The sequence below is a fragment of the Lactuca saligna genome, chromosome 8 (genome assembly GCF_052625555.1).
Source record: "Lactuca saligna cultivar CGN05327 chromosome 8, ASM5262555v1, whole genome shotgun sequence".
NCBI lineage: Eukaryota > Viridiplantae > Streptophyta > Magnoliopsida > Asterales > Asteraceae > Lactuca > Lactuca saligna.
This window is the reverse complement of record NC_136424.1, coordinates 160,790,766-160,801,062: the sequence shown is the minus strand read 5'-3', so window position 1 is coordinate 160,801,062 and position 10,297 is coordinate 160,790,766. Positions and strand designations below refer to the sequence as shown.

Below are 10,297 nucleotides of genomic sequence, written 5' to 3'. Positions count from 1 at the left end.
ATGACCTTTATAGTTAAATGGGTCGTGTTCGGGTTGGTATATTTTGACTCGCTAACCCGCAACCCATCAACTCGATCACGACACGATTGTCAGGTCTACTTTTAATCATATGGTGTTGTTTAGGAAAAGAAAACTTAGGTGCTGTTTGGTTCATAAAATGTTGCTAATGGAATTTGAACTGGAATTGGAAAAGGAATCTGTCAGGAATTTGAATCCAATTCCATATGTTGTTTGGTTGGCATGACATGGAATTTGACTTAATTCCAAATTTTGTTTGGTTTGTAGAAAATAGAATTGGAATTCATGTAAAATGACAAAATTACATGCGAGCAGACTTACCACTCGTTTCCAGATCCTCATTCGAGCATCCTTCACGAGGATTTGGGTTTCTGGGACTATCGTAACACATGCATGCCCTTGGGCCCAACCCATCATACAAATGCAAGATTCACAAAGACATCTAGCATTTTACATAAAATTTTACAAGCTCCTTCTCGTTCAAAGCTTCTAAATCTTTAAGCGTCTTCAAATAATGCACCAAAGACACACACTTTAGCCTCAAACACACTCAAAATGGGGGTTAGATCGATTAGGGTTTCCTTATGGACACAAAAATGTGATAATAAGGCTGGAAGGAGGACTTAAGGTCCTTTAAATATGGAGCAAGCTCTAAAAATTAGGGTTTTGATACACAGCCTCAACTCGTCGAGTTTTTCTCAAAAGCTCGTCGAGTAGAGAGCTCCCTTCACGTCGAGTTTGTGTACATAAACTCAACGAGTTGCCGAAGAAAATTGCCTTTTAAACCATAAATCTTATTCCTAAAAATCGGGATGTTACACACACACACACACACACACACACACATATATATATATATATATATATATATATATACATATAAATAATAATCAAGTAACCCTCTTTTGTTAACCTAAAAAGATTACAACTATTGATTCTAACCACTTTATCATCTTTATTAATGTATAATGGGAAACGCAAAAATTACAATTCCTTCGACAATATTGTCTGCTTCGACCCAGACATGCGATGATCTTCCCTGAGCCTAACAACCACTCGTACAATGGGTCTAAACCACATTGATTGTACTCAAGCCAGGTCTAAACTCCCATTAAACACTTATTCTCTTAAGATCTCTTCGTCTCGAGCTTGCTCTTATTAGGAATCTTGGAAAGCGTACATATCTGCCTATAGCGTGTTATACCAAGTCGGGGGTCCGGGGGTAGTACCCCAGGGTACGGGGTTTCCAAAAGGGTGGCGCCTCTAGCGGGGTCCAAGGGACAGAGCCCCTGGCTGGGGTCCCGCTGCCAGGTCAGCGGGCGGGGTTTGGGGTAGCGCCCCAAAACCTCTCCAAATTTTACATGCGGGAACATAGTGGGAAATTCAGATTCTTAAGGGTGACTTGCTTCAAAAGCAACTCATGACAACCCAACAAACCCTACTATTTCTAACAATGGACCGATTCCCGATTGTTCTCATTTGATCGGTTCCCAATCTGGTTCGAGACATGTACGTATAAAAGATGGGTTTTAAAAAAAAAATATTACTTGTTTTTTTTTTTTTTTTTTTTGTCAAATCAACACATTATTTTGATAATGATATATATTAGAATTCAATAAACAAAAGGTATCCATTGGAACTTATATAAGAATATAAAAGTCAAGTTTGAAAATTTTAAGTTACTTAATTAATGAAACATATACCGTAAAAAAAATTAACCATTTACTTTTTAGATTGGGCGCTGATTTTTCCAAAAAATCTATTGACATTTCCACGGAATAGTTAATATGTGGACAATTATGTCCCTCAACACATTTATACTCCCTTTTATGATTTTGAAGAGAGGGAAAGATTAAACCATATATCCTTTTTTTTATGGAAAAAACTTATGATAGGAAATCTATACTTTCTTTCTCTTTTAAAAAATTTAAAGAATTAAAAACTATATCCCTTTTTTTAAAATTCAAGCTCAACAATGTGGTGCACGATACATAAGGGGCTGTGATCCTTGGGTTTTATTTAAGGTATTTTACACTTAAATAGGTTAAGGGTATAATTGTCTTTCCATCAATTATTCAGTGGCAGCATCAAAACAATTAAGGGGAAAAATCAACGCCCTTTCATATTTGGCTGATATAAGGCTATATGGAGTGGTCACTACAAACTCACCGGAAAAGTGGTGCCACCTATGCGCCACATCACCTTCACCACCAACCCACTCCACTATGGAAATGGTCACCACTAACAATATTTACTTTTATTATTATTATTATTATTATTATTATTTTAACATTTTGTTAAGTAAATAACATAATTTTTAAAATAGGTAAATTTTTTTTTTATTTTTCGTAACACTATATGAAATAAAAAAACATAATTTATAAGATAAATAAATTTTATAAAAATACGAAAAAAATAAGTTTCTACTAATACGAAAACGGTCTTCGAATTTCGAAAGGTCATAAAGACTATCAGGGGCAAAATAATCACGTACCAAAAGTTCATGTGTCGCCTCTCGATCCCGATTGATATATTTTCTATGTTTCTTCTCGCGATGTGAAGTTTCGCCTCTCTGACTAATCGCATCTTGTGCCGCAGACAATAGTGTGTGCAAAACCATATTGTCATCAGAATCGCTATCCATTTTTTGGTTGAGTTTGTATGTTTGTTTTGAGAGAATGTGTATGAATGTTTTAAAAAAAATTGTATGTATGGATGTATATATAGATAGAGAAAGTAAATTAAAGAATTAATTAATTAATTAATTTTTTTTCCCGTATAAAGCAAAGCAACGGTCAAAAAAGTAATTAACCAATCAAATCACTCGTCTTCACTCGTCTTCGCGTCCACGGAACAAGACCCCCACCAGAGGGTGGGGCGGTGTTCACGCGTGAAGGGAGCTGACACGTCAGCTCCCACGCGTCTTTTCGGGTCCACTCCTGATAGCCTAACTTTTAGTAAAGTTTTGGAAGATCCCGCCATGGGAATTGTACAACCCGCCACAAATTTTGGGTAAAATCAAATCCCCAAAAGACGTTTTCACTACTTACACCTCGCATTCTCTTCGATGCACAACCAACCGGCGATTTCACTAGCTACCACAAAATCACGGGAACACCATTGTGCGACGATTCCTCCTCCTGGTCCTTATCTTTTCGTCGATTTCCCCTATCCCTTACCTCATATTAGCAAGTCGCCAAGTCTGCAGGTCACGAATTAATTGCTAGGGCAGCAGTCTTCGTATACACGACTCACATCTCTATTGCTCCTCTTTTTTCCACTGCTAACATCTTCCACTCTTGCAAATTGTAAGTTTTATATGTTGATATTTGATTTCTGAATGTTTTACTAGAGGGGTTTACTTAGGTTTTGTAAAATCGTTGATTTATATATGCATGAATCATGTACTAATGCTGTTTTAAACGAGAATACATGAGAACAAAACAGGAACTTGAAGGATTTTGTTAGAAATTTATGGATGTATGTAGCTATGTATATATCGATCGTGCCTAGCAATCCAATACACTGATACATCCTTGATCCTTGAAAATACTAAGTTCTTATTTTGTGGTTATCTGGTTTGTGAATTCCTTTTTAATCTATTCAACTTTGATATGTTTAGTTCTTGAGAAAATTGTAATTTAGTGTTTAAGTACTACAATTTAAATTTGTTGGTATTGAACATTTGAAATTGTATATTAAGTGTTTGTGAAAAGTCTTCAATGAGGCTTCATATTTTTTTGAAAGTAATTTTTTAATTATCATGTGAAGTTTCATATTTTGATATGTAAGTTCTTTTATTTTTTCTTTTTGTAATTCATGTAGTGATCTTTTACATCAGTTTTTTATGCTATAGGTCTAACTACAAATTGTAGTCTTGAAAATTTGCATGTTAAGTATTTGTGTAAAGTGCTCAGTGAGATTTGAAACTGATAAAAAGTGGACATTATTTTTTTCCTGAATTATCACTAGTCGAGTATATTATACGATTAACTTATTTATCTTTTTATGCATAATTTGAACTAAATTCCTAATTCCTATGTAAATTGTAAGCTTAGCATTTCTATATGGCCTTGTACTTACACACCAAACACATGTATAGTAGTGTGTACATTTATATACACATAAACATGTTTGGAAGGAGAAATACACACAAAAATGCATAACCATAGCATTCTTTTTTAGTTTAAACTTATCACTTGATGTGTTTTTTCTTCTTCATGTTTTGATGATTTTTTTTTTCACTTGTTACTACTTTATAAGAGAGTTATTGGTGATATCATGTTGAATTGTTTTTGTATTCTATTCAGGTTGGTGGTTGAGCCATTTGCAAATCACCTACAATAAAGATGATGAATGATCAGCCACAACAACAACCGGTACCACAACCACAACCGAGGAAAAAAAGAACAGCCACACGTCTAAAAGATATAACAGAGCCACAAGAAGTTGAATTTAACAGTCTTGGTCAGCATTGTGGCGCTAATTAAAATAAGTTTGCCAATGACTGCGGGGCTGTTACGAGAAAGTTAATTTCTATCGAATATCCGACTTGGAAAAAAGTGCCAACAAATGAAAAGGAGAACTTATGGTTGACCATCAAGGTTTCTAATCTAATACACATTACATGTGTTTTCATTTAATAAATATATGTTACTGATAGTTATTCTTTAAAAAAAAAAACAAAAACAGAAACGTTGGAATATCCATGATGAAAACCGCAAATCATATGTGCTTATGACTTGCAACCACAAGTGGAGATCATACAAAAAGAGGCTTAAAAAAATTTCTTGGTCAATGAGAATGAGAGAAATCCACTTGAAACCTACTCATATCTGGAAAAGACAGCATTGCAAAAATTTAAGGAAAGGATATCATCAAAGGAATTCCAGGTTTGTAGGATATAATGTCTCTTGATGATATTAATCATTATGTTCCAGTTTTATAATTGTGATTGTTGTTTTTATCGGCAGGATATAAGTGAGAAAGCAAGGATTAGTGAGAAAGCAAGGATTAGTTCAATGGGTAATACGAATCTAGCCCGAGTAGGCCCACATGGTTATCGGGGCAACAAACCTAAGTGGGAACAAGAGAAGGCATCAGGTCAGCTGCCGTCACAGCTGTATGAGATAAAAAGCGAGCGTTCACTAGACTATGTGTTGGGGAGAAGATCTAAAAATGAGTCAGGGTCAAAAATAATACCACTAACATGGAACCCATAGTAAAAAAGCTTGTAATATTGTTCTTAATTTTGTTTTTTAAAATTTATTAATATTTTTTTGTCTAAGTAATTGTATTGACTATTATGTTGTTTGCATTAACATATAGATGTTCAAAAAGAAATATCCAATGGTGATTTGTTGTCGGGTCCCGGAGAAGATTTGTTGAATATGGCAATAGGACCGGAGCATCCTGGTCACACTAAGGCGGTGGGGCATGATATCGGCTTAAGAAAGGGGATGCAAGGACTTGACAAAAAAAAGAGGAAAGTTGTGGACAAAGAACTTGTTAGTAAAATGCAGGTCCGGTTAGATGAAACTGTGACCCAATTGGCAGAGTTAAGAACATTGTTTGCGATGCAAGGGTCTAGGAATCAAGTCCCAAATAATGTATGCTTCGATGTTCAAAACAATAGGTCTAGCTCGACGTCGACATTGGATGGTTTAGATACGATAAAGGTAACTCTTTATTATAGCATCAACCTTTAACAACTAATAAAATCCATAACTCAATGAGTCAGTTTATTTATTTTTATCACTAATTCTAGTTGATTACATAAATTTACTATAATTATGTGGTACAAGTTGGGAAAATAGTAATAAAATTCACTTGTTTCTCGTTTCAGGCTAAACAAAGTATGAAAATAGATACATAATTGAGTTAGAGTTGATGACTAATCATAGTGTTCTATAATGTCCAAGTGTTTCAAAAAAGCTATAAAATATTCCCCTGTATGTTATGTATTTGTTGTACAGATCAAACGATAAAACTAGATAAATAGAACTTGTGTATAAATTACATAATGGTCCTTATGTTACAAAAATTATAGAAATGGTCCTATAATTTTTTTCTACAGAAAGTCCCTGTAAGTTTTTTTATAGTAATGGTCCCTGTAAGTTATTTTTATAGAAATGGTCCCTGTAAGTTTTTTTTTACAGAAATGGTCCCTGTAAGAAACAATTACAAATCCCTGAATTTACAAAAGAAGGCACTATGCATAAAAAAATTACAAAAAAGGTACCTCTAATGTATAGAAATACAAAATTTAGCATATTTTTTTTGTATTAATGTGTTAGGTTTATGTTTTTTGAATTTCTTGATATCATATTACTTTGAACTTTGCTGTCAAATTATGTTTTACATCGAATTTTTTAACTTATTAACACATGAAATACACTACATGTTATATGATTGCAGGCTATTACTCATTGTGATTTGATGTTACCTTATGGTGATATGAACCAAAAATATGCCAGAGGGATGGTCTTTCCTTATAATGATGGGTTAATTCACTCAGTTCCTTTACGCGAAAATCACTTGAAGGTTATGATTGACAACATAGATGAAAGATATAAAGGTATTCCTGTTCCTGTGATGACAAATGAAGTTGGTATCCTAATAGATGCAGTTGGCACTGTAATTCAATGGCCGCGGATCGCAATTGTTCTTAGTAAGGTACATCTTCATTATCCTTTAATTTTTTATCTACCATATATACATTTTCTGAAAATGAGAGAATTCTCTATATGATCCTATTAAACATCAAAATATTATATTTAGGCCGGCAAATAAAATATTTTGATGTTTAAGAATGGCATATACGATATTCTTGCTAATTAAAATGAGTTATTAATAGGAACAACAAAACAAGGTGCCATCACAACAACAAATTCAGACAACAAGTGCGCGACCATCAACTGCAAAGGCTGTTATGGAAAAAAAACATGCCTAACCAAAAGATCAACAAACCAAGGCCAATAGAATCACTTCGTGACCTTTTGAAGACCAACCTAGTGGTTCATGTGGTAGCCGATGCTGGACATCTAGAAGCTGGGGCGTTTGATTTTTCAGTTACATATGAAGATTATTATCATTTGTTGAAAAAACAAACAACTAATTTGTCCATCATAACAACTTGGCAGATGTAAGTGCATTCAAATTTCACTATTATTTATTTCCATGATATTTTCTTTTTAGGCTGCTTATAAGATATGACTTGATTGTAAATTTTTTGTAATATTGTTTGTAGCCTTCTACACTTAATGCTTCAGAAACGCATGGGAAAGTGTGCTTTCCTAAACCCGTATAAGATTCTTGGAAAAGCTTGTCAGGAAACTCCGATTGATGTCGTCAATTATCTCGTTGATGTGATGCAACTTCATCATGGAAAAGCGTTTCTTATCGCACCATACCTGCAAAAGTATCATATGTTGCTATCTATATTAATAGTTATTAGTTTTTTTTTGTGTGTTTTTATACTAAAATTTCAAAACATTGCTAGTACACATTGGGTCCTCTTGGTGATTTGCCCTTGAAATCATATTGTATACATTTTGGATTCTCTGATGAAGCCTATGAAAAATCCGGTTGACAACTACTACCTACTCCAACTTTTGAAAAAGTAAGAAATTTCTTAATATGACATGAAAATAACATTCTTTCTATAAGTTTGAATACAACTCTGTTGCTTGTTTATTTTTAGGGCTTTTGAGATGTATGAAAAGAACACATCAATTCCAATTGTATGGAAGCTCACTAAGGTAATTTATCTTTTTACTTATCCACTACTTAGATGTAGTTTCATTTGTGATTTATGTTTACCTTCTATCACAATTTTAATGCAACCAAGCTGGTGTATTGGAACGTGAGCTGAGTGGGCATTATGTAATGAATTGGATCTTTGATTTTGTGTTGAACAGACAACATGAATTTCCGAGCAGAGTAAGTATTTCTTAAAAAAATATTTTATTCTAAAGCAAGAAACAAATTGTTTTGTTATTTAGTACTTTTAATTTTATTTTCATATAGTTTGGTACCCTTTGGAATGACAAAACTGCATTTGAGGAAAAGTTGTTGGTTACAACTGTTGCTACATGGGCCAGAGAATTTCTGAAAAATTTTATGAATGATGTGGTTGTCTAAAAGTGTATATAAGGTTAGTTGTTAATTTTTATAACATCCTACTTTTAGTTTAATGATTGTTCGCTAAATTCAACTCTTTTAAAATGCTAGATAAAAAACTAATTATTTGTTGTGTTTTGTTTTTTCAGTGGGAATGAAGGATAGCTGTTCTGTTTTGTTTTTAAGTGAGGTTGGAGGACAACTGCAACGCTTGATTATTGGACAACACTTGGGAAAACAATTTTATTTTTGAATTTATTTATGCAAGTTTTATGTAGTATGAAATGACAAAATCAAGGAGTTTTTAGCAACACTTAAGCATGTTTTTACCGATGACTATAATGATTGGTTATTTAACATGTTTATAAAAATATAATTTGTTCATCAATGCATAATTTTTGTTTTGTTTTGAATGTGTGCTTTGGATGCAAGTATCACTTTGTGTTTTTTTATCAATTGTTTTCTTTATATTATGATTATTTGAATAAAGCTGGCAACATTTGAATTGTTATAAACATGCTTGCTGGTTGTTTTTGGAATATTGAAAAAGACCCGGTTATTTGAATGGAACCGGTCCATATTTAATCTTTATATGACCCGGTTTGGGGATTGGAACCGGGCTCTTTTAGCCATATATAACCCAGTTTGTACGGTTGGGCCGTGTCCTAATGTGCGTATATGAATAATTATTAGGCGTTATGTTCCTCTTATATGTCCCGGTTTGTTGAACAACCGGGTTCTTTTGTGTTAGATAGGAGCCGGTTTTAAAACCGGGTTCTATTACTTTTTCCACATAGGTCTCGCTGGCTTTAGGACCCGGGTTCTTTTGTAGTAGTGTACTATTGGATCTTTAACTCGTATTTCAATTTTGTTTCCCGATGATTATGAATTTATGGTGTCACACTTTGAAGATTATATCTCAAGAACTAAAAAACATGGACCGTACATTTGGAAATCTATTATTATAGGTCCTGATAAATGCACAAAAAGAAAAGAATATGTTCTCACACTTACATAATATGCGGATTTTCTTTTCGAAAAGCAGAAAGATCTGACAACTAAAGAAAATGAGACGATTTATGGAGATTTGCAAGTTTAAAGAGATTTATGTTTTGCACTCCCACTAGACACATTCAAAATTGTAAACTCTCTTGTAACTGCTCATGATATCTGGGAGAGAGTGAAAGAACTTTACTCATATGACGTTGATCAAACTCATTTTATGCAAACAAAATTACTTTTGTAGTTTGGATCGTTTCGATAGAAAGCTAAAGAGACAATTGATCTAGTTGCTAGTAGGTTCAGTCACTTACTGAGCCTAATGTTAAAGTATAAATTGAAAAGAGAGCCGATTGAAGAAAAGGTGGCTTTCATGAACAATTTACATTGAGAATGAAAGATGATTACTTCAACTGTGAAGAAACATGAACATATTAAAAATTACTCATTAGCACAAATTGTCGGTATCTTAAAGTTTCTTGAAAATGAAATCACAGAATAAATGTAAAATCAAGTGTAGATACAGGCTCTTTGGCTATTGTTGCGAATGGAGAGGCAGCGAAAGAAATGAAGTCCATGGAAAAGGTAATTATTGATGAATCTTACTCTGATGTGACAGATGACAAATTTACGAGTGAAGAAAAAGATCTCATGGTTAGTACATGGCTTCGATAATGGAAGAATATAACAACGATGATGGAAACATTGAGGTGTGGTTTACTAATTTAGAGGATGAAGAGCTTCGTAGACCTACACATGGTTCTTTCTTTGTTGCTAATGATTTTGCAGGTATGAAAGTTGGAAGCTCCTTGATGGTGCGAAGCACAAGTTTAAAGGACCAATACTGAAGTTCAGAGAATGGTGGAATGTTTGATGATGCAAATTCATATGCTTTATGTTTTTCTGTGAAGAGAGCATTATAACACATTGAAGTATGCACCAAAGTGACGGAGAAGGTACATTCTATTCTTAAATCTTTAAATATTCCTGCTTATCGTTATGATGATGAATTAACTGAATTGCAAGATAATAGTTATGAGTTGGGTGATAGTCTAAAATAGATTAGATTGAAGGTATCTAATCTTGATGTTGATCTTAGCCGGTGCAAGTTTAGAAATGAAGAGAGAAAACTTATGATAGAGAAGTTGGAATTAGATAT

The 10,297-nt window shown here is 33.6% G+C and overlaps 1 protein-coding gene across 2 annotated transcripts; it reads left to right on the top strand.

Annotated features, from left to right (window-relative positions):
• Nucleotides 1-3,003: 3,003 nt before the first annotated feature.
• Nucleotides 3,004-8,484, top strand: LOC145011483 (uncharacterized). 2 transcript variants are annotated; one of them, XM_078970215.1, is made up of 12 exons: nucleotides 3,004-3,326; nucleotides 4,329-4,622; nucleotides 4,711-4,910; nucleotides 4,992-5,251; nucleotides 5,347-5,696; nucleotides 6,436-6,693; nucleotides 6,875-7,162; nucleotides 7,268-7,438; nucleotides 7,520-7,639; nucleotides 7,721-7,959; nucleotides 8,047-8,173; nucleotides 8,289-8,484. In XM_078970215.1, the coding sequence occupies exons 5-7, from the start codon at nucleotides 5,409-5,411 to the stop codon at nucleotides 6,968-6,970; spliced, it is 642 nt and encodes a 213-aa protein (XP_078826341.1). In that variant the 5' UTR covers nucleotides 3,004-3,326; nucleotides 4,329-4,622; nucleotides 4,711-4,910; nucleotides 4,992-5,251; nucleotides 5,347-5,408; the 3' UTR covers nucleotides 6,971-7,162; nucleotides 7,268-7,438; nucleotides 7,520-7,639; nucleotides 7,721-7,959; nucleotides 8,047-8,173; nucleotides 8,289-8,484. The 2 variants fall into 2 exon arrangements, with proteins under 2 accessions (XP_078826341.1, XP_078826340.1); XM_078970214.1 differs by lacking the exon at nucleotides 8,047-8,173 and having other exon boundaries at nucleotides 7,268-7,639.
• Nucleotides 8,485-10,297: the final 1,813 nt, after the last annotated feature.